Source organism: Clavispora lusitaniae, assembly GCF_014636115.1.
Source record: "Clavispora lusitaniae strain FDAARGOS_655 chromosome Unknown tig00000003_pilon, whole genome shotgun sequence".
Taxonomy (NCBI): domain Eukaryota; kingdom Fungi; phylum Ascomycota; class Pichiomycetes; order Serinales; family Metschnikowiaceae; genus Clavispora; species Clavispora lusitaniae.
The window spans coordinates 1,757,184-1,780,765 of NW_027093975.1; the positions used below are offsets into that span (position 1 = coordinate 1,757,184).

The 23,582-nt window shown below is 44.9% G+C and overlaps 9 protein-coding genes across 9 annotated transcripts; 4 read left to right on the forward strand and 5 right to left on the reverse strand. All coding sequences in view use genetic code 12, as the record gives it.

Moving 5' to 3' along the window:
• Positions 1–558: 558 nt before the first annotated feature.
• Positions 559–2,118, forward strand: FOB63_000811 (uncharacterized protein; the record flags this gene model as incomplete). The annotated part of the gene is made up of 1 exon (XM_002619657.2): positions 559–2,118. One exon carries the CDS (start codon positions 559–561, stop codon positions 2,116–2,118), a length of 1,560 nt encoding a protein of 519 aa, XP_002619703.2.
• A 1,421-nt stretch (positions 2,119–3,539) lies between these two features.
• On the forward strand, positions 3,540–5,063 carry GDS1 (Gds1p; the record flags this gene model as incomplete). Its single annotated transcript, XM_002619658.2, has 1 exon — positions 3,540–5,063. The coding sequence occupies one exon, from the start codon at positions 3,540–3,542 to the stop codon at positions 5,061–5,063; it is 1,524 nt and encodes a 507-aa protein (XP_002619704.2).
• A 538-nt stretch (positions 5,064–5,601) lies between these two features.
• Positions 5,602–7,554, reverse strand: CIR2 (putative electron-transferring-flavoprotein dehydrogenase; the record flags this gene model as incomplete). The annotated part of the gene is made up of 1 exon (XM_002619659.2): positions 5,602–7,554. The coding sequence occupies one exon, from the start codon at positions 7,552–7,554 to the stop codon at positions 5,602–5,604; it is 1,953 nt and encodes a 650-aa protein (XP_002619705.2).
• Positions 7,555–8,702: 1,148 nt separating this feature from the next.
• Positions 8,703–10,916, reverse strand: FOB63_000814 (ferric reductase family protein; the record flags this gene model as incomplete). The annotated part of the gene is made up of 1 exon (XM_002619660.2): positions 8,703–10,916. One exon carries the CDS (start codon positions 10,914–10,916, stop codon positions 8,703–8,705), a length of 2,214 nt encoding a protein of 737 aa, XP_002619706.2.
• A 1,728-nt stretch (positions 10,917–12,644) lies between these two features.
• Positions 12,645–15,071, reverse strand: CDC24 (Rho family guanine nucleotide exchange factor; the record flags this gene model as incomplete). The annotated part of the gene is made up of 1 exon (XM_002619661.2): positions 12,645–15,071. One exon carries the CDS (start codon positions 15,069–15,071, stop codon positions 12,645–12,647), a length of 2,427 nt encoding a protein of 808 aa, XP_002619707.2.
• Positions 15,072–16,226: 1,155 nt separating this feature from the next.
• On the reverse strand, positions 16,227–17,177 carry FOB63_000816 (uncharacterized protein; the record flags this gene model as incomplete). Its single annotated transcript, XM_002619662.2, has 1 exon — positions 16,227–17,177. One exon carries the CDS (start codon positions 17,175–17,177, stop codon positions 16,227–16,229), a length of 951 nt encoding a protein of 316 aa, XP_002619708.2.
• An 847-nt stretch (positions 17,178–18,024) lies between these two features.
• Positions 18,025–19,272, forward strand: ERV46 (Erv46p; the record flags this gene model as incomplete). The annotated part of the gene is made up of 1 exon (XM_002619663.2): positions 18,025–19,272. The coding sequence occupies one exon, from the start codon at positions 18,025–18,027 to the stop codon at positions 19,270–19,272; it is 1,248 nt and encodes a 415-aa protein (XP_002619709.1).
• A 541-nt stretch (positions 19,273–19,813) lies between these two features.
• On the reverse strand, positions 19,814–20,614 carry FOB63_000818 (mitochondrial 54S ribosomal protein mL46; the record flags this gene model as incomplete). Its single annotated transcript, XM_002619664.2, has 1 exon — positions 19,814–20,614. One exon carries the CDS (start codon positions 20,612–20,614, stop codon positions 19,814–19,816), a length of 801 nt encoding a protein of 266 aa, XP_002619710.2.
• Positions 20,615–21,357: 743 nt separating this feature from the next.
• On the forward strand, positions 21,358–23,457 carry FOB63_000819 (Nrd1 complex RNA-binding subunit; the record flags this gene model as incomplete). Its single annotated transcript, XM_002619665.2, has 1 exon — positions 21,358–23,457. The coding sequence occupies one exon, from the start codon at positions 21,358–21,360 to the stop codon at positions 23,455–23,457; it is 2,100 nt and encodes a 699-aa protein (XP_002619711.2).
• Between the last annotated feature and the right edge of the window lie 125 nt (positions 23,458–23,582).

Below are 23,582 nucleotides of genomic sequence, written 5' to 3' on the forward strand. Positions count from 1 at the left end.
CTCAAGACGTGCTAACCCCAGTGCTGGCGCGTCCTTTGAAATTAAGTTCGTATCACTTACACGAGTCTTTCACGCGATGTGAAACGAGAAAATATTGGGGAAAATATTAAGGTGCGGGGTCAAGTCCTGGTCCTAACTGGTGGGTTGGCGAAGTGAATCGCGGCTTATCTAGGGATGGCAGTACCTCGGCATTTGACGCTTCGCACTAGTATCGCCCAGAAAATAGTGCATCCAACGCCCCAACGTCGTGGATATATTCTTGGAGAAAAGCAATCCTTTGGCGTGGGCATAAACTCCGCATACATAAACACAAATAGAATACACGGAAATAGAAGCAAGACGGGGGGCTTCACTTTGCTCTTCGTGCTGCCTCTTCGAAATTCCATTCGTAAGCTGTTGTCCGAAATGGGGTAGTCCTTATGCACCTCTCTTCTATAGACGCGAGGTGGATGCCAGTGGGTTTGTGTGCGTACTGCAGACTGGCGCCAAGTACTGTACGACATTATCTTTCTGGTGACATAATGCTGGACCCTCTTCCACGATATACCAAACTGGAAAATGAAGCGAGCTGCGTCTCCACTGGCCCGAAAGGTGAAATCAACAAGAACACCACTGAACCAGTATGCTGGAACTGAGGTTGGGCAAAACTGGGAAATCGATGCAATCGAAACACTCGATCACTTTTACGAGCGCTACATTGAAACGAGAACTCCAGTGAAACTAATTGGGGAAACCAACCTTCCGATTGATCTCAACAGGTTCTGCTTGGACAATATAGTGGACCGCTTAGCGTATCCTGAAGAGAAGAAGCTCCAGGTGGAGCGGAAAGTCGGCTTTGGGTTCGGCCTGGGAAAATCTCGTGAACTCATGTCTTTTGCCGAAGTTGTAGAGAAGTTCCGTAAAGGCGACGATTCGTACTACCTAACGACGCAATATGCTGAACATGATGTTGTGGATGCGCTGGATACTCTGGATACAGAAGAGTTACAAGAGACAAATGAGACGGAAGATAAAGAGAACGAAGCCGAGGTAGCCAAAGACTCAGAAGCCGAAGGAAGCGAACACGAAGAAAGTACTGAGGGCGAGCATGATGGTGGCAACGGCCAGATCGACTTTGCCAACTTCTCCGATACCTCGTCGCTTGCTTCATTTGACGTCAATGATCTTCACGATGATTTCGACGATGTAGACAGTGAAGACTATGTCGACGAAAAGCTCAAATTAACTAGTGAAGAGGCAGAGGAAAGAGTTCTTTCGCTTTTCCAACCCCCTTTAACTGAGCTCTGTAACGACACCCTGTTCCCCATCACGCCCAAACCTTTTGATACATTGATCCCACAGCAAATAAATCTCTGGATGGGTCTGTCGCTGCAATCGTCCCCTAAACCAGACCTTCTTCACCCTACGAAAGAATCGTTGGGAAAATGGGTGCCTAACGGAAACTCTTCAGGGCTCCATCATGACCATGCAGATAATTTGTATGTTCTTGTGGAAGGACGCAAAAGATTTACACTTTACTCTCCCAAAGATGCGTTGGACATTTTTACTGTCGGCGACATTGACAAAGTCTACGCCAATGGTCTCATTGATTACAAGGTCAACAAAAATGCCAGACTTTGGAGGAAGATGCGGGACGATGGTGCCTTGGTAGCTGAACATGCTGCGTGGCTTTTGGAAAACGAGGATTTCTCCACTTATAGCCAACAAGAACTTGAGGATATAATTGAAAATGAAGAGGAATACGCGGGAGAAATTGATGATAGCTTGGATCCTCCTAGTTTCTCTTCGGTACCACCTGTTCTAGCGCATTTAGACGAATTGACGGATGATGCAGAGGTTGAGAGCCTTACCAGGTTCGCCAATGAACATTATCCCGGTTTCTTGAATCTTAAGAAGACGCAAGTGTGGCTTGAGCCCGGTGAAATGCTATATTTGCCATGCGGGTGGTTCCATGAAGTCACCAGTTTTGCTAATGAGGACCTGCCGGCACATATTGCTATGAATTGGTGGTTCATGCCGCCCAATGGCCCGAAAGATTCTAAACCGTACAAAGACGATTATTGGAAGCACGATTACTCCAAGACACTAGCATCCATTGAGTATGTAAGGACTAAATGACTTAGTCTACAGCTAACGTATAGATTTGCGGCATAATCCACGAAGCACATGCTGGGACGTGAAAATGCCACAATGCATAAGTTTTGCATCGTAATCTTAGTAATATCACGAGGATAGGGCCACCAACGTATATCGCATTAATCGTGGGCTAGTAACCAATAATGTGGATGCACCTATGCAGCTCGTACGCAGGTGCATGATCGCGCATATGCGCTGATGCTTCTGCATGCTCGACAGCCGTTTGCAGATTCGAGGGCTCGCGCCCTAAGGACTGCAGCTCTTTGATAAATTTTAAGTCACTTGAGGTCACGTGAAAAGTGATCACACTTTGGGTAATCATTTTGCTCAAACACACTGCAGATAACAAAAGATATGCAGCTGGAATTGGAGTCACGTGCAATTATTTATTTTGATCCCCAAAGTGCCGTGCGTTATTAATTGTGGAGGGCACGTTTTGAATTAGGCATTTTGAAGCGGAATTGAGAGAGCAAAAAGCAAGGCAATGCGAATACAGTCACATGTGTGAAAAGATTAAACAAATCAAGCATAGTAGTGATAGAAAAAAGAAATAGAAAAAATGTAAAACTCCGTCTGAAATCCAGTGATGATTTTGATGCAAACAACGAAACTAAATTGGGGGAGAAGCCCTCATTTTTGCTATCTCTGCTATCATAATGCTGTGTGCAGGTGTAGTGCGAAGTTACTTTTTCCTTGCATGAAGTACAAATGAAAAAAAGATAGATCCATAATAACACATCTCCAGATAAGCCTACATTTACCGCTTACTAAACTTTGAGCTTCTGGTCTGTCTTTCCAACTCCTCCTGATTCGTTTCTCGAGGCTGCTCAACTTTTTGTACTTTTTTTTTTTTGCGGCTTGCTTAGACCTGCCTCCGGATTTCTGGCTGGTGTTTTCCCCTGTCTTCAATCCCAAATCTCCAGACATCAGGACCTATCGAGTATGTGTTACTTTACTTTTTGATCTGACAACGGCATTTCTATTCCTTTCATTTGTTACAATTTCCTCTTCTTTTTTTTTTTTTTGTTTGTGGAAAACTGATCTGGTGCTACTCCATGTCGCACTATCAGATTGACAATGAAAGGGGAAATCCATCTTGAGTGGAGCTCGAGATCGGTCGATCTGCGGGTGACGATGTTCAAAATATTAATCATTCTAGGTACTTTTTTTGACTGTCTGTGTCGTATCCTTTAATTCTCGAGCCTTAGTTATTAAGTTAGCTGAGGAATCGCAATCAGTGCATTACTACAATCTTGTTTAACCTCACACACTAAAGTCTGAATAGCATTTCACTATCGCTGTTCAGTTTTGCCCTCCCTTTATCCCATCGTCGATTAGCAAATCCATAGTACCTCGTTTTATGAACACATTTGCGCGTGTCTGACAATCCAATAATATTCAAAATGGCTATGGCAGATAGAAGACCTCTCGGGCTCCCAGTTACTTCAGCTCAAGCTGCTCCAGCTTACAACGTCTCGGGCCTTGCTAAGAGCCCCGACACCAAGATGAAGTCGACCATCTCCGATTTAAAGGGAAATCTTTCCGAGATTGATATCACCTCATTTACAACCGACAAGAGCGTTAGCCCAGCGGAGTTGTCGCCGACGCTGAGAAGCATTTCGCCTGATTCTTTGATGCATACAGGCACTAGTTCGGCTAAGAAATCTACCTCTTCGATAAGCTCAAGAGATTCCACTCCACCTGTTGGTGCTTCCTCGTCTTTGGGTAGTTTCTACCCTAAGGCAAGCTTGAATGGCACCACTTTGGGCAAAAAACCAAAGGTGTCTGCTCGTGTACCAATTGCTACCGGAATTTCCACTACAATTCCTGTCACTGGAGAAAAACCTAAACCTGATCAGGAAGGTGATGCGTCGTTGGAAGACGACGTGCTCTTTGCTATTTTCCTCATCTTGTACGAAAAAGACCCAGAAGGCGCCGGAATGACCGTTAAGCAAATCTGTGATATTCTTGTTGAGAGACATCCAGAAATGGCACAGTTATCGAGCAAGACTTCAAACTTGGTTAGTGCAAAATTGAATGCCTACGTGAAACGTGTTGAAAAAGGTGACTCCAATTTGAAGTACGCCTTGTCGAGAGAATGGGCCGATGCCTCGCCCAAAAGAATGGTTTATGTGTACCGTGGTCTTTTAACGAAGGACTTCCATGTCCACGTGAAAAACGTCATGGAGTACCAGAAGCAGAGCCAGGGAAACCAAAAGTTTGTCAACGGTCTGAGCTCAAACTTTTCCACAGACTCCTTCGAGGCGGCCAAGCAATCTGCTATACTCAAGCAAAGAAGACTGACTATGTATGATTTTGGTCCCAACAGGCCTGCGTTCCTGGAATCGTCTGATCTTGCCAACTTGTTTGTCCCCTATGCGTCTGCCCCTGTCGCTGCTAACATGCCTGAGCACTCTTCTGCTTCTGGAAAAGAGACTGATGATGTGGCTTCGCCAGCACCAAAGGTATCTGCTACACCAACTCCCATCACAGAACAGAAGAAGCTCAACGATTTGGACTACGAATTTGAGGACCTAGACGTTTTCAACGACACAGATGACGACTCTGCCGATTTCAGCATTGAAACATTCAAGAAGAACGGAAAGAGGTCCAAGTCCATGTCGTATTTATCCATGACAAAAAAGAGCAAAGTTCTTACTGCTGCTGCGGCGGCCCCTAGAGCGCCCAAGACTCCTTGTTCTCACAGCCCGAATGCTGCTGCTGCCGCTGCTGCGTTGCACGCGGCTGCGCTCAAGGCCATTTCTGAAACTTCGTCTTCAGACATGAGTTCGGCGAAATCTTCTTCTAACAATTCACCAAAGTCGAAACGCAACTGGGCGCATGTCGTGCGCTCGGGCTTTTTGACCCAGGAGATAAGTGCTCCAGAGGACCTTACGTTGTCTGATTTGGACAAGTGGTTCAGCTGAGAAACGAAACAAATGACGTTCGTGAAAATTAATCTACGCTTGGTCTAATATGGCCGTTTTTGATGAGGTGCATCCAGCATCAGTTACGAAAAATAAAAAAATATACGCTAAAACCTCTGACGATAATTACTAGAGAGTGCTCCCACCCTATTTTCCATTGTGTCATATTTGACAATATTTTTCAACCATGTGTATCGTTGTGTATTATATGTGTACGCTATTCCATCTCGTACTTATAGGTTCCGTATGACATTCTACTTCTAAGATGGGCTACAGCTCAAATTCGTTGTACTATAGTCTTTTCCGTTCTTTCCTTTACATCCAATAGTATCGCCATGTCGTACCTGGTCAAATTATCTATCAATTATACATGGATCTATTAGTGATTGCTCAAGTTTTTGCCCCGGTTCAAAACAGGAGTTTCATTAAGTATCATTCTCCATTATAGGAGAAGAGTTTGTGGAATAGGCGGTAATATAGTTTCTCCACACGATTTTTCATGGTGTGCTCATGCATTTCTTTCCATTTTTTCTTCGATCTATGTCATGTAGTATTTTGGCCCATCGCCTCCCTCGGGTACAGTCCAATTAATGTCTTGGTCAGGGACCTTAATATCACAAGTCTTACAGTGAATGCAGTTTTGGCTGTTAATGTTGAACTTCACTCCCAAAGGCTCATTCTCGTCTTCCACGTATTCGTACACTCCAGCAGGACAGAATCTCTGTTCAATTCCTTTATAGCGTGGCCATGAAAGTTCGGCATGTTTTCTATGGTCCTGGTTTGGAATACGCAAGTGACATGGCTCATCGTCTTGATGGTACGTTCCGGTACGAGAAACCGAAGTCAAAATATCGAATGTAAGCTTTCCGTCTGGCTTAGGGTACTCGATTGGGGAAAAGTCTTTGGCATTTCTGGTCGCTTCAGCATCACCGTGCGAATGAGACAATGTCCATGGTTCGGAACCACGAGTAATCATAGTAGTCAATCCAGAGTGTGCAAGACCAGTCAAAAATCCCAACGGACCACCAGCCAAATTAAAGGCGGGACGGACGTTTCTGACTTCGTAAAGCTCTTCGTATGCCCAAGATTGCTTGAATGCTTCTTCATACTGCGCCAAGTCGAAAACATTCTCCTCCATATCAGTTTCTTCGTCCACGGCATCCAACTCCTTGATAGCATCAAAAATAGACTCAGCTGCGACAATACCAGACTTCATGGCCGTATGCGTACCCTTAATTTTTGGCACATTCATAAAACCAGCAGAGCAACCGACAAGAAGCCCGCCTGGGAAATGAAGTTTAGGAATTGATTGATACCCGCCCTCGTTAAGTGCACGAGCGGCATATGAAACGCATTCTCCACCTTCCAAAACATTCGAGTAGTATGGATGTGTTTTCATTTTCTGGAATTCCTGGTAGGGAGAAATGTATGGATTAGCGTAGTCCAAACCAACCACCAAGCCCACAGCAACCAAGCCGTCCCCAAAATGATACTGGAATCCTCCGCCATACACGCCAGCAGACAATGGATATCCCATGGTGTGGCCTACAAAGCCACGCTCGAAATTTTCGTCACGAACACGCCATACTTCTTTGATTCCAAGTCCGTACGTCTGCGGATCAGAGGATTGGCGCAAATCGAACTTGGCAACAGCACTCTTGGTGAGCGAGCCATGGCATCCTTCTGCCAAAACTGTGATTCTCGCATGGAACTCCATTCCCCTTTCAAAAGAAGATTTGGGAGCTCCATTTTTCCCGATTCCAACGTCTCTAGTAGCCACGCCTTTCACAGCACCGTTAGCTCCGTACACAAGTTCGCTGACAGAAACACCAGGGTATGTTTCAACACCCAAGTCTGTCGCTTGTTCGGCCAAGTACTGTACCACCGAGCTGAGAGACGCAATATAATTTTTTCCGTGGTTCTTCATTTGCGGAGGTTCTGGCAAAGAAAATGCATACTCACTGGTCAAATACTTCATGTCATCATGTTCGACAAGAGTGACCAAGTCTGGCGGAAGAGGAATTCCCGATCCATCTTCGTTCAAAAACTCAGAGTCGGGAAAAAGCTCTTTCAATGCCCGCGGCTCAAGAACAGCTCCACTGACAATATGCGATCCAAAGTCTGGTGCTTTTTCCAACACCACAACCCGCAAATCACCGTTGCCTTCCTCATTGTCCAATTGCTTCAACTTGATTGCTGTGGCTAATCCCGCAGGGCCTCCTCCAATGATACAGACATCCACATTATCTGCTGCTCTCTCTTCCGTCAAAAGCGAGCGGTCTTCCTCCAGAAGCTGTGAGAAAGGAATTTCTTTGCGGAAAGAAGGTGTCGGTCTCATATGCTGCCGCAGAGCTACCGAAAAGTTTCTATAGGCAACTCGTGCCGCTGATCTTGTAGAAGATGTTGCCAGATGGTTGGGCCAAAGGTTGCGACCGGACCATGCCCGGCGTAAACCGGGAAGGCGAAAAGACCTCGAAGTGTGCCGAATCATTTCTGGACCTAGCTCAAATGAGAGAAAGAAATCTGACAGGAACGAAACGAAAATGAAAGATGATTTCAATCAATACTCCAAGTGAGACGCACAGACGAATCAGACGCGCGATGATTACACCTAGTAGTACTAATGAGTCACGGCATGTGATCTGGGTCATGTGATGTGAGATGCTACTAGGCCACTACTACTTCAAACGAATTAAAAAGTTTCTAAATTCTGATTGCATTTATCTACAGATATAAGCCAGTGTGAAATTCCTTCTCTCAATAAGCTTTGAACATCATTGTTTTATCTATTTCCAGCCACTTTTTTATTGATTGAAATACCATCGGGTGCTAGGAATTACTCTCAACAAATAACTCGAAAGACGTTAGTCAAGGCCTGCTAGTCTAAAAGTAACGATTCTCGTGGAGCACATTCTACAGTAAGCAATATCGGCGACTCCTTCGGTCCTTCAGACACCATTGAGTCCTAAAAGAATGAGGAGAATATGTGCGGAGTTTTTAGAAACATACTACCCATAAGAAAATGGCCTCTCGACTAGCCTGCAACAACAAAACATTCTCTCTAAAATGATTGCAAGAAGCTTCTTCTCGCCCGTACAATTTTTTTCTAAGACCGCATGTTGTTCCGTTTAACATTCCGCCTAATACACGGCGCTTAAAGCCAACGGATGAATGCGCAGAAACTTTTAATTCATGTAATTAAACTAAGATATAACTTCTCTCGCATGCGAAGGCTGACGGTCTCATAGTCTGTCGAAACAAGTGTATGAGACTGGTGAATGTTACATTTCCGCACCCTATCGCATCGATTCAAAAAAACTCATCAATACCTGTCAACCACCTAGTTGGAAGACTGCGTTTGAGCTCAAATACAAAAAAAGAATTATCAATTCTATCTACACTATTTGCGTGTGATTACAGAATGAAGTCTAAAACATTGTTAGTCTTTTAACATTGCATACAGGGTAGGCGTCATAGTAGCGCTATGCATCGCTAATGCACAACGTGCTACATTGCTCACGGTTAGAAATAATCACGGGCACTTGTATATTGTCTTTGATTTCCAGCAAAAATAAATAGCAGAATGGTCAGTTTAACCATGTATATCTCGAGTGCACCAATTTCAACAATAAAATCAAACTAAGCCCACACTTGCAACTGCTCGTAGAAATCTATTCTCTTGTCCGTCTTGTCCATGTACTCGATAATGGAGTACCGGAGATCGTCAATCAAGATAGGATGACCACATCCAATAAATGCAATAGAGGCAGGTGCTTGTTCAGTTTCGCGAGCGATAAGCGCATTCAAGTCCGGCCGGCCGACATGGAAATCGATATCTGGGAACTCGTACTCCAAACCAGCCAAGCCAAAGGCATCTTGTCTCGAATTGTCACTACCTTGGGACATTCCTTGCTTTTCTTCTTGGGCAAAACCGGGACCGTATTTCTCATCCAAGCGAACCTTTTCTTCGATGCGAGTCTTCTCGTCCAGACTGCTCAGGTTATTTCTTTCGAGGAATGCCTTAGCTGCCACGGTAGCTTCCGGTTGTGTAATGTAGACAGATGTAAGCAAACCGGAATTTCTTGTAGCCTTGATCTCGTCCGTGAATCCAGCCACGGAAACGAAATCTCTCAAGATCCACACCAATCTGACTCTCTTGGATGTGGTGGAAAGCTTTCTGGACATCGCCATAGCCTCAGAATACACACCCGAAACACCACTTCCACCTGCAACGTACACAATACTCGAATGGTGCTTCACAGGACTAGTTTCTCCGTATGGACCATCCACAGTCACTCTGATTGGCATGGTTTTTCCTGGCTTTTCGTGCAAAGCCTTCACAAGGGTTTTGGTGATTCCGCCTTTTACTTTACAGAAGAACACAATGGTGTTTTCCTTGGTAGGCGAGTCAATGAATGTGAATGGGTGGCTTTGGAAAATGTACATGCCATATCCAAAATGAAGCCAGGCATGTCCGCCGGGAACAGATGGCCATGATTTGGGCTTGGGCACTTCCACTTTCAAAGTGTCATCTAGAAGCCATGTCACTTGGGCAACGGGCATGCCGAACCAAAACAATCTCAAAACTCTAAGAACACGGTCAAGGCCCCATACAGCAATGGCTGGGTAAACCAATTGTTGGTAGTCCTTGGCCTTCAAGTGGTGCCACATGCCCACGACCCAGAAGACAGCCAACAAAATGTGCAACACCAAGAAAGTTTCATAGAATCTTCTTCTGAAAAAGAGAAGGCCTTGGAAACAAATAAGACCACCACATGTAGTAGCGACGACACCCCATCTCAACCAAGCCTCCTTCATGGCAGTGGTGTAGTACTTCTCCTTGGAATAGATCCAAGTAAATCCAACCGAGTGGATAAATGCCATTGTCACGGCAATTCTGGCAATCCATCTGTGGTAGATAATCATGGTGGAATACTTCCAGCCAGTAATCCATTGCAAAATGTTGTTGCGGCCAGCAAACAAAAAGAACAATGGGGTGAGCATAGAGCACATGATTCCTGTTCTGTCGACAATCATTCTGGTGATGAAAGCCTGTTTGCCCGGGTAGAGCTGTTGGCCTTCGACAAAGTCGATATTCACAGCACAAAGAATAACGCACACGGCAAAGAATCCAAAAACAATAAGAGACTCCGCTCTAGTGGGGATCAAAAACTCGAAAAAGTACAAAAATCTCTGTGGCACATTTCTCTTCTTTCCAAGCAAAGCTGGATATTCCACATATCTGCGGTATGTTCTGCTGATAGGACCGTTGAGGAACAAACGCAGATTAGGGAAGAGATACACTACCCAGTTGCACACAAACGCACCGACAACCATCAAGGCCCAGTAAGCAAGACAGATACCGCCATAAGACAAGGAGTAGTTGAAGTTGCGGAAGAAAACATGGTAGGTATCACGAGAAATAATCACACTCTGCTTGTCCAGAAGCTTGATGGGGTAGTCCACGGGTTTGCTCATGTCGTAACTCTTATTGCCATAAACGTCCTTTGCATCTTTGAGGTACGTCTGATATGCCGCAGAAAGATCGGAAGTGGATACCTGAGCCCCGTACTTGGCACACTCCTTCACCACTTTCTTGTACATGGCGTCGTTGTTCTGGCCTTCGACTGCAAGGCAGCCCATGAGGGTAGCCAACCCGTTCTTGTTGCTGCAGTAACATTCATACGACTCGAGAGGTTCGTACGATTCTTCAGACAAGTTTCTTGGCATACAGAAGGAGCCTTGGTACCAAATCACGGAGTTGCAAGAGCGGAAGACGTACTCTTTGTCATAGATGATGATGTTGCCAGCCATAGCTAGCTGGATGAGGAAAAGCCAGATAAAGTTCCTCATGGTCTGGAGTTATCTCAGTGTTGAAGCAGCAATTACACGAGACGTACAGAACATGGGCTGGGACCTCTGTATTTATAGCCCACACTCATCTGGGTGTTTAATTCCGCCTTGTAGTCAGGTACCTGCAGAAACGAGGTGAATCTCTTTCATCCAGGGCAACAGAGAAATGCCCAAACAATAGGTATCCTGCATTGGTGCAATTATCTAAGCATTATAGAGCCATCGCTGATCCACATTTGGTGCAAAGAACCGTTCGGCCCAACCTATGTTTGAATGGTGAATTTGTCTTTTCCATCGCCAGAGACTCGCAGTGTGGAGTCCTTGAGAAATGATGTATGCATAACCCGCATATGTCCTACACCGCACTCCGTATTCGTGTACACTTTCCTTCCAGCATGACGTACGTTGATGCTGGATTCAGGGTTGGCCGACAAACACGGGTGTCTTCTTGTCTGTCCAGGTTGGCAACGTGCAAGCATCACCAAGAGCATTTTGGGCGCTGCATACATCTCTGGAATGGGCAAACAATGACAATCGCGGGCGCCTCTAACCGTCCATTCATGTGATGTATGTGCTTCAGATGCTTCGCTGGCTCCCAACCAGAGAAGCAAGAGATTGCAAATCAGTGACTCTGGCAGTCTGCGCCTCGCAAAAATACAGGTCCGGAGCTCAATCATGAAGCCATGGAGATAAGCCGCGCATGGCTAAGCCGCACCTTTAGTGGAGAAACAACTGCACTCTGCGATAGTGGGAAAAAAACCGTGCATTTGCTGCGAAGCGTCAGACATACGGCACTTGTGTGCAGGCAAGCTTACTAAGACGTGCCTCCACGAAACGTCAAAGGTCTTTTCCGAAGCGATCTAGACATACACTAACAAACCTTGTTCCTGCAGGAACGACTCTGGGCTACCTACTTTCCTATTGTTTTTCCTTTGTTGTCGCCGTGCCAACCGTCTCTGGCAATCTCATACACGGAAACTCATCAGCGACGTTTCTTCCATGATTGAATCGCAAGACTTCTTGTCGAATCGTGCAACACTTTTTGCATCTGCTTAGCCAGGTGGGACATGTGTGCACCCGTACCTCCCGTATTCAACACTGCCACTGACGTTTGATTAACCACGTACATGTGCTCTTTAGTAATGTCCCTCCGCAATATAAGAGCAAATTAGCTCGTTGCCTGATCTTTTTTTTTTTTTATTAACTCTCAGGTTTTTTTTTTTATTTTTTTTCTTCTTGATTGGTTTTTTCTCTTTACTGTACCTGTTTCTGTCGTGTAGGGGTAATCTACCCGGAAACTTGCGTCTTTGTTCTCCAAACACATCCAGCAGAACAAAGCAAGCACGCACGTCAGCTCCATTTTACTACTTTTTTACTAATGTCAAAAGACAATCCTGGCCTCTTAGAAGGCGGCCATTGTGAACACTCCAAAAAGTTAATACCCCATTGTGCAGTATGGAAGAGTACCTTGTAACCGAGGCAACAGAGCATGAACAATACAAGGGGAAAAAATAATATTTTAAACAGGTGGTTACTGGGAGATACACAAAAAGAACCGTTATGGTGTTGTCAAGATCATAGTAAGGCTTGGGGTCTTGATACTCTGGTTGCTTTTAGAGCTATGTAGTTACTTGAGCACAACTAATTGTGTTTACGTTGTTCCGTTGGATCCTTATCATGTTTCTTTTTTTTTTTTTTTTTTCAGGTGCGTTATATAGCCGCGGGTTTCTAAGAAACCCAAATGGTCAAAAGTCGTCCAGTATCTTCCAGAGTGGCGAGTTCATCCACCATATCCACGGCCAACAGCCAGTCGTCCGAAGAAGCCATCATCACAAAGTCTCCGTCCTCGTCTTTGTACTTGAATTTGTTAATCACAATGTCATCGTGTACCTCTCCGCTCGAGGCTATGAACGACAGAATCTTGAGTTTGAGCTCGGGAAACAGGACACTGGACGAGACATAAATGGGTTCGCTAAGTTCAATGACATTGTAGATGAGCTTGATCTTGATACTACTAAGCAGCGACACTGACGAAGTAGATGTGTCAGAGTTGTTAGTAGTCATAGTAATAGACGAGCTCGAAATGCGCGACGTGTTCTCATTTTTATTGCGGCTCATTTTCATCATGCTAAAATTTGACGACGAAGAATTATGTCTCTGATACGAAGGAGATCGGTGGTTTGGAGACTCTGCAATTGGTTGGGATACTGTCGACTCCTGGATTGAATGAGATACTGGTGAAGTACTGGAATATGGAGCTGTCACATCATAGGAATCGTAGGTACTCCATGAGCCATGTGAATCTCTAAGCCGACGGCGGATTTGATTATTCATTTCATGAGTCTTCAAATGACGTAAACATGTTTCCCATTGGTTTCTTGCTTCTTCGCTCTTAAATCGTAATGTGAAAGACCCGCTCTCCTTTTTCCCTGACCATGAGATGATTAATGTGTGGCCATTAGCGTTTGCTGATGAAATATTGTAAATCTCTGAGATATACACCCTGCCTTTTAGTTCGAGTATGCTTTTTTCCTTGGCATTATTCAACGACTCGAGGAGATTGGCTGATGAGCCTGATAAACTGCCAGCTTTCTTTCTCGATGATAGTATATCACGCTTTTTCTTCTCCTTGTGCTTAGGGTCGGATACATTAGCTTCAACAAAAAAGAAAATGATCTTGTCGAATAAGTATGCCACGTATTCCTTCTCGCCGTCGCCATCCTTGACAGACACGACACTATGGTATAAGAGTTCTCCCTGTTCCCGCAAGTTGAAACCTCTCCAATTTTTGACCCTATCCACAAGGTTCTGAAGGTAGCCAACATTTTCGGCCCTTCTTTGCGCTTCATTGACTTGATTGGCCACTTCTTTCATAGCAGAATTTGCCATAATCAATTCATTATAGCACGGGCTGTCCGTTGAGTCAGCGTATGCTTTGATGAGTTCTTTCAACAAAAGCGGGTATTTACATAACCGTTGAATAGGTTTGATGATGTAGGATTGCAATTCGAATCCAGGATCTAGTAAGGAAGATGATCTTTTCAAATTCGGAGCTTCTCTGTTAATGAGTTCGATAGCTGCCACTTGACCTATCGTCCAAGGTTCATATGCCTTAAAGGGGCCGTTGGAAGCATGTATGAATATGGAACCAATACGTTGGTACTTCGGCTCAATGTTTATGTTACATTCGAGGCCGCATAAAAGCCTTCTGTGGAAATCAACAATGTCGTTGAGATTCGGGAATAGGACATGCAATTGTTCGCTGGAAAGCGCCTCAGCATTTTGCAACTCATTACGATATCTCATTAGTAGCTCGAGGTCCAGAATATACTTGCGTTCAGTCTGAAGTAACTCGCGGAACACTTTAGATCTTTCGTCTGTAATCTTAACCTCGGCAATGTCTGAAGCGAGATTCTCGACAGTTAAATCACTTTTACTATCGTCCATGTCTAGTAAACGTTCCACAACTTTGACTATTTTTAGCAAGTCATGCGTATTATCTGAGAACACATTGGATATGGTGAACATGAAGTCGTCGTCGAAGTTCAAATGCGTTTTGACTGCGATTAGAAAATCGTAAACAGCCTTTTTACACATGCGCAAGTCTTCCGTGGAAGAAGAAATGGGAATGGCATGTTCAGGTCTAATGCTGTTGAAAACCAAACAAAGCGGTGCTCCTTGTTGGAATAGTTTCCAGAGTTGTGTGGCTGGGTCCACGTTAAGATTGGCAGGAAGTACCCCTGCAGTAAATGTAAAAATGCTATTGATCAGTGAAGGATTGGCATTCGATTGTGAAGTTCCAGAGTTATCCAGGTAGATGGAAAATCCGCCAGAACCAACCGAAGCCCGAAAGCCTGCGGAAGACTCTTGGTTCTGTAAGCTTTGAGAGAACGCTAATGCCTGTTGCTCGGCGCATTTTTCTGCCGCTGAGTATGCGCTGGCCATGAACGGTTCAATGTCTTTGATTTTCTTGAGTCTGTTCAATAAAGTCGAGCATTGGTAGAACATGTGGTCTTGAACAGAGGAAACTTTATTCATAAACAGATTTGGCTGTAGGAGCGGGCCCAGGGGAACTCTGCTAACATTGTTCGACGAGGAATTCAACGAGACTGAAGACGCTGCCGAAAAAGAGCGGAATTGGTGATTGCCTTCCATGGTGGGCCGTGGCGGGATAGATAGTGGTGTTGTTTTTTATTTTATCTTTTTTTTTTCTCGATTTCTCTGTACTGAGAAAAAGTGGGGACAAAAAAAAAAGACGGCGATTATCTGGCAATGAGACTAATGGAGACGCTAGTGAAAGGAGATGGGAAAAACCGGGGATCTGTAGCGGGGAGTAAAAAGTGGTAAGAAAAAAGGCACTCCAAAAAAATACAAGCCTTGACGTTTAGTACGGCGTGCGAAAAGATGTGAAGGGCGCATTTGCAAATGGAAATAATAATGTATGGAAGTGCAAAGCGCGGAAAGATTAAAAAAGAAATAAAATAAACGCTCGCCTGCCCCAGCCTGGCCGGTTTGAGTATACAATGTACATGCTGTTCTAGAAGAATTTGAGATGCTAGCAAACTGCATCTTTGCAGCTTTCAAACGGCGGTTAGTTTAATATTCCTCTGGTTTTTCAATTTCGTCCCATTCTTTGCTGCCCAATCTGTGGCTCTGAAACCGCGTGAATACCGTTTGATGTCAATATATAAACATACTAGTGGACCGCCCGAGGAATAGGGGCACGTGACCGCATTTAACCCAATGCTAGGTCACCAATTGTTACAAGCAGAAAATAAGTAGGGAAGTTGTGATTGTAAGCAGTTGTAGTCAGAATCTGGTGCCACCATCAGCTTCAACGTTTCTTTGTAGATAATATCTAGTATACTTATTTTTAATCATTGTAGATGAACAGTCGTGATACATAATTCCACCTCTTTCAATGGTGGAGTAACGAATGGTGACACTGCGTCTAGCCCAGTCGCCTCGGCTCTATAAAAAGGCACATGGTGCTGTTGCCGCTGTACGTACTTTCTCCGTATCAGGAAACCATATTGGGTGCTTCCTTCCATAAATAGTTCGATGTGCAATGCGGCCACGATCATGGCGAACCTTCTATTTTCTCGCATCTTTTTGCATTCCCCTCTGCGGATGAAAGGGATCTAGTCCATGGAACAACAATGGCTCAAAGGGAAGGGTTGGCCATATATACTGGTTCCAAGCATGAGAGAAGGTATGTAAGACCAACGTAAATCCTTGAAAGTACAACAATAGTTCTCACCTTACAAATAATCATGTTTCGACTCCTAGTCATTCCTCTCCCATCAATCTCTAGCTCACCTCTTTTTTAGCGAGCAGCATCACTTGTCCTTTATCGACCACAATGATCAACGCTGTCCGATTTGGAAACCACGCTGCCTGTCCACCAATTTTCCCTGCCTGACTTTTTGGTGCATTGTGAACTTCTGTGAGTGTATCGTACTCATAAATTTTTACATCGGCCCCTTCGCTGTAACCCACAGCCAAATACGCCCCGTCTCGGCTGGCAGAAAGGCTGCTGATAGCTCGGTCTACTGCAGAAAGAACACCGAGGTTTGTAAAGTCTGTAGTGTTCCATAATGAGACAATTCCCTCCCTCAGGCCGCAAGCTAGATATCTCCCTCTAGGATCAAGGCACATACACGTGACAGGCGAATGGTGGCCCTGAAGCGTATATAAAAGCTCAATGGCCATCAGGTCAAGGCGCCAAAAACATATGGATCCGTCGTCATGGCCCGTGGCGAAAACGTTGTGGCCTTTATTTGTCCATTGAAGCGCGTTGATTTTGCTAGGGCGGCTGTCGTGTGCTATTTTCGTGTAACCTTTGGCGACGTTGTAGATGGAAATGCTGCCATCGGCCACTACTGCCATCACATCACCATCTGGAGCGTACGCCACTAAATGAGCGGCAGTTTTTCCCAATTTGATCTCACGTTCAAGATGGCCCAGACCTTTCCATAGTTTGACGGCTCCATCGCCGCCAACGCTTGCAAAAGACGTTTCAGTAGCAGGGTTCCATGAGATACACGTGACGGGTCCTCTGTGGGGGTTTTCAATGACAATGGGGTCTGTCAATGATACAGTAGACCGCCAGATTCGAATCGAACGATCTGTGCGGGTGTTTATGACACGCGAGCCCGTTGCATTGATTGAAACATGTACAATTTCACTTTGAGTGGGTTTGCCATTGCTTCCAAGATCCCTAGCAGGGAATAGGCGGAGATTGGAAAAGAAAGCAGACATGCAAGTGTGATGAAGCTGAACACGCACGGCATAAAAGTAGCGGCTGTATGCAGTTATTGTTACTTTGTTCCTCTGTTAGTAGAGGGTGAAGATGAAATATGGTCTGCTTTCAGAGGTATTAAGAAGAAGGGGAAACGAAATACATCGTCATTTTGTGGTTGTCTGTTATATATTTTCGACTTTTGTCATCTTGTGCACGGTTTGTATGAAACTGCGAATTATTTCGCAGGTCTATATTGTGGAGAGTGAAAAAATGTAACCCCTGCCAAAGAAAAAAGAAGTACGATCAAACATCAGAAGCAATTGAATCTCAGCTTCCCCAATTTGAGAGAAGCCAATGGATTTTCTGTAATTGAAGATTCAGCACAATGCTTTCACGCTCGTAATTGACAATGTAGACTATGAATTACAGATAAACAACAAGATTTTGGACTGTTTCTCTCGCCGGAACAACAGGTGACTTGCTCTAAGGGACTCCAGAATACGCATCAGTATGCATCGATGCTATTAAAGTTTAAGCACCTGTCCTAATTACTCTATTGAGTAGCCGAGTGAGAAAGTGCATGAGGTGCGAAAGCCACCATGGCCTGTCTAACATACAATCCAGCAGGCACCAGTACCGAGGTTTGACACCCAGCAATAAAAACAACGCTTTTACACCAACCTTAACCACACATTGGAACCACAGATTGGACCCAAGAGCAGCAAAAATGGCCTTCATTCCCGGGTTTGGTGGGTCTCGGAGGCACGGGTGTTTCGATCAGAGCCGCGCCGCGCTAGTGCCACGAGTGCATTTTCAAGCGACCGTTTTCCACTGACATTTTCGCAATACACCACATTCACAGCCATGTCTTCCCGGCCGAGATTGCTTTCGCTCGACGCCTTTGCGAAAACTGTTGAAGACGCGCGCGTGAAAACCGCGTCTGGTGGAGTCATCACCTTGGTGTGCGTGCTAATTGTGCTCTTTTTGATTCGCAATGAGTATTCCGACTACATGCTGGTGGTTGTTCGACCCGAGTTGGTGGTCAATCGCGACGTGAACCGCCAGCTCGACATCAACCTAGACATCACTTTCCCCGATGTCCCGTGCGGTGTCATGTCCTTGGACATTTTGGACATGACTGGAGACTTGCACTTGGACATTGTGGAATCGGGCTTTGAGATGTTCCGTGTGCTTCCGCTGGGTGAAGAGATTAGCGACGATTTGCCGCTTCTTTCCGGTGCCAAGAAGTTTGAAGATGTATGTGGGCCCTTAACCGAGGACGAAATCAGCAGAGGTGTCCCATGTGGCCCATGCTACGGTGCCGTAGACCAGACCGATAACAAACGCTGTTGCAACACATGCGAGGCTGTTCGCATGGCTTACGCTGTGCAAGAATGGGGCTTTTTCGACGGATCCAACATCGAGCAGTGCGAGCGTGAAGGTTATGTGGAAAAAATGGTGTCTCGTATCAACAACAACGAGGGCTGCCGCATCAAGGGCTCTGCAAAAATTAACCGCATTTCGGGCAACTTGCATTTTGCACCGGGTGTGCCATTGTCCCGGAATGGGCGCCACCTGCACGACTTGTCGTTGTGGACTAAGTACTCCAACAAGTTTTCCATCGACCACAAGATCAACCACTTTTCGTTTGGAGAGGACCCATCTGCATCCCGCCGCTTGGCCTCCACTGACGATAGCCAGGAGCCATCGATCCACCCACTTGACGGTTTCCATTTTGACTTGAAGAAAAAGAACCATGTGGCTCTGTACTATTTGTCGGTTGTGTCTACCCGTTTCGAGTTTTTGGACGGCAAAAAAGAGGCTGTAGACACCAATCAGTTTTCTGTCATCACACATGACAGACCAATTGTGGGCGGACGTGATGACGACCACCAGAATACCATGCATGCACAAGGTGGAGTGCCTGGTGCGTTTTTCCACTTTGATATCTCGCCAATGAAAATCATCAGCAGAGAGGAATACGCAAAGACGTGGTCTGGATTTATTTTGGGTGTGGTCAGCTCTATTGCTGGTGTTCTCACTGTCGGTGCCGCTTTGGACCGCTCGGTTTGGACCGCAGAGCAAGTTTTGCGGGGAAAGAAGGATATGTAACATGTACTTAAAAAAAGTTAAATTCGGTTAATTCGAAAACTATTTAGTACTAAGTAAGATGTGCTATTCATGCTTAATATTCGAATATCGTTATTACCCAAAAGGTGCCGTGAAAAGATTGGAAACAGTTCTTGAAGTGGAATTGAAGTCAGATGGGGAACAAACGAGTTTATGCTTAGTGTCCATATGCGAAGTCTCTGGTGTTGCACTTGCTATTCAATGATGACTTCTAGTTTTCAATTTTACAAAGAAAAGGTCTTCACATTACTTGCTTGCCAAAGAAGGTAGACCAAATATTGTGTGCTAAGACTCGATGTACCTCCCTAAGTTACCCAAGATAAAAAAAAAACAAAGAATATGCTATTTTGAGCTTACTACTACGTCAGAATCGACCAGTATTGCAGATACCTTAAATAATATTTTTTGAGAAGATAAAAAGTAGAACGTGTAAAAGATGTTTTAATACTCACTTCTCGATGTAAAATGTAAATACAAAGGGATTATACAAAATGATGGTGCATTGCTATTTACAAGATGCTGACTACACTTCGCTCATCAAATGAGAAATCTCAGCAAAATACTCTTTGTCCAAGTACTCGCCCACTTCTTCCTTGGTCAACCACAAGAACTTCAAGTCCGGTTGCTGGCCAGAAAATTGGCCAGATAAAATGTGCAGCTTAATAAAAAACTCTTTACCTTCGGCGCCATTGTGAACATGGCATGGCTTTCTGGAAACATTGAAGTAGTTGAGTCGATCGCCACCAATAGAGTACAAGCCTTCCTCGGCAGTCGTATGTAGAGCAGACCCATTATTTGGAAAAGATGGAAGCTTCCAAGACTTTCCCTTGTCTTGGCTGACAACTAAGTACAAGGTTCTACTCAATGCTCTCTCTAAGCTGGTCAAGTCTTTGGCTTCGTCTGCTTTTGTGATTCTAGAGTTGGGGACGATTTTTCTCGCCAAGCTCTCAGATTGAGTGTCCTCCTCTTCCTTGGCGTTCTCCTGATAGGTTTTGGGCAATGAAAGTTCCTGCTTGAATCTTCTGTCTCTTTGCTGTCTGAGTTCGGGTCTTCCACCCACAAACTCGAGGTTTGGGTTGTTATAAACAGGGTTCTTGTTCAACTCACGGAACTTCTGCTCCGACAAAGTACCTTCCCTGTAGTAGAACCACTTGGGAAATGTCCACATCAAACGTTTCCACAACTCATTTTGGTAACGATAGTATTGCTTTTGGAACTCGGGCAAATCAGCCGTAATCACTGGTGTTCTCAGCAACAAAAGCGTCGAACGGATTGCTGGAGCAGTTGAAGCGGAATAGCTCCGCGAGAAGGCTCTACCGATCATATGTATGGCTGAACGATGTTGGTACACAACGAAAGATTACCTGAATAGAAATTTTCACTTTGGTGCGCGCGCGTAAACGTGAGCCCGCTGCATCCAGAGTTGGGCGTAAACGTCAGACCTAGATCAACCTAAACAAAGCTAGACAGTGTGGATCCCATTTACTGGAAGTATTTAATTCGCTTTGAATTTGGGTTTCTCGAATATAGACCCACAAAACGCAAATAGTGAACATTGAAAGCTAGGTTTACCGCAAAACATATCAATATACTTGTATATCTAGATGATATAGACTCACTACCACCTCGAAAACTAGAACCGTAAAATCCAGGCTCATGAAGAACAAAACATGTCATGTTGAAGGGATACGTTTCTCCCCTCTTCTCTTTCGTATCACATTCCTATCCTCATGGAGAACGGGGTGCATACAAAACCTGGACTAAGCATTTGGGTCGTGCCTTAACCAGATGAATATATATAGTGACCTTCGCCGCCCTCGCTTGATTTTTTGTTCGGTACCACTTCCCTCCTTCCGTCCCCTTCCCGAAGAAAAACACAAATATCTGTCCAATTTAGTGGCTCGACCTTGAAATCTTCGTATTGATAGGTTGTATTAGTAACGTATTGTAATTGGCAAATCGAATTACGATTCTTCCTCTGTGGTGAAAAAGTTCCAAGGTCTCAGCGTAGTGGTGGTGCCTTAAGAAATTTGCAGTAATTTATTGTTTTTGTTGCTTTTGTGAAACATGTCAGCTGTGGGTGAATTTGAATCGATTTTGAAAGAGTTGCTGACTCTAAAGGCCCCAGGCGTGTCAGGTACTCGTATCAAGAAATTGACCGACATCGCGGTTAAAAACGTATCTGAAGAGTCTAAAATCGTCCCCGCATTATACGCAAGCTGTAAAGCTACTCCCTCGTCGCACAAGTTGGGAGCTTTGTATGTTGTTGACTCCATCGTCAGGGTTTACATGGATGAGGCAAAAAAGAGAAACGAAGTCATCAACGCACAAGCTCCCGAGGGAACTTTTGCGGCAGGCGTTTTTAAGATCAGCGAGTTAGTTGAATCTCTTATTGACGACGCCATGGAATTGCTGATTATCCCATCAACTAACATAAAAATCGGGAAGTTGGTGGATATCTGGGAGCGTGCCCAGACCTTCAGCCCTGAAACGATAAAGAAAATTAGAGATAAACACTTTCGCTCAACTACTCCTCCTGGAACTCCGCCAGGAAAAAAGGCAGATCTCGTATCTGCTTCTGTATCTTCTGGGGCTGATGCTCCAAAGCCAACCTCGGATTCAGGAAGTATTCTTCTGGCTCTTGCTTCTTTGGCAAAGTCCAATGATACCCCTACTCCACCAGCGGCTGCATCTCCTGCTCCCCAGAAAGATGCTGCAGCAAACAATGCGACGAATATTTTGTCACAGTTATCAGTATTAGCGGGTGGTTCGTCCGGTTCTGCTGTAGCGCTGCCTTCCCCTCCTACACTGCAAACACAACCTCAACAGAATCAACCAAATAAAGAGTATATTTTCAACATGTTGCAGCAAATGCAGGGAAACAATGGTCAAAATGGTCCGCCTGCGCCTAACATGCCTCAAATGCCTCAAATGCCACAAGGTATGCCACAAGGTATGCCACAGGGAATGCCACAGGGTATGTCTCAAGGTATGCCACAGGGTATGCCTCAAGGTATGCCTCAAATCCCACAAATGCATCAAATGCAAGGTATGCAAGGAATGCAAGGTATGCCAGGTATGCAAGGAATGCAAGGAATGCAAGGAATGCAAGGTATGCCAGGCATGCCAGGTATGCAAGGTATGCAGGGTATGCATCCACAACGTGGTGGATACAATAACGGCCCAGGCAACTTTAACGACAGAAGAGGTCGTGATGATGTTGGTGGTTACTCTAGAAGAAACCGCTCTAGATCTCCTTCAGGTCGCCATGGCAGAGGCCATGACAATTATGGTTCGCCTCACGAAGAGAAAAAGTCATTGTCTCAAGGATATAACGCTAGCGAGGGTGAAATGAATGTCCCTGGGGCACCTCATTTCCGTCCTCGTAATGTTGGTTTCGATAGCACATTGCCTCAAGGCTCTTTCAAAGTCATGTCAAGAACATTGTTTATCGGTGGTGTTCCACGCGGCATGGATGAAAAGCAACTTGCATCTCACTTAAGACCTTACGCAGAAGTGCAATCAGTTATTTTGAATAGTGAAAGGAAACACGCTTTCGTTAAAGTTTACTCGAGAAAGGAAGCCGAACAAGTTATCCAGTCATTCAACAAAGATGGTGCTTTGCCATTGAGAACGAGATGGGGTGTCGGTTTTGGCCCAAGAGACTGTTGCAACTACCAACACGGTGTTTCCATTGTTCCTATACAACGTTTGACTGATGCCGACAGAGCATGGGTCGTCCAGGCACAATGGGGTGGTACTGGAGGACAACCATTACAAAGTGGATTAGTTATTGACGAGCCCGATATCGAAATTGGAACCGGTATTTCGTCAAAGGCAATGTCTAAGAAGATGCCAACCAACTCAGCCAGAAATGGACCAAAGTCAAACAGACCAGGAGAGCCAGATGAACAGTTTGTCAAGGCCACCATGGCTAGTGGACAGCAAGATTTCTTAGCTTATGGCCAAGGTGCTGCCAATCCATTAAGTGGTTTGTTCAACAACAGTAATAATAACAATAACAACAATGCTCCTCCACCACAAGGATACCCAGGACAAATGCCACAAAACAATTCACTTCCGAACTTCCCTCCAAACTATGGAGGTCAAAATGGCAACTTGAGTGCCCAATTGGCGAACTTTTTCCTGAATGGCCAGCAACGCTAAGGCCAGAGTATATACTAAGACGTAATGTACAATAGGTTTGACATACAATGTAAACTAGGATCATCAGCCAAATGCTGGAAATCCACTACAAGTAGAACAATTACATGATATATTGGCACAAAAAC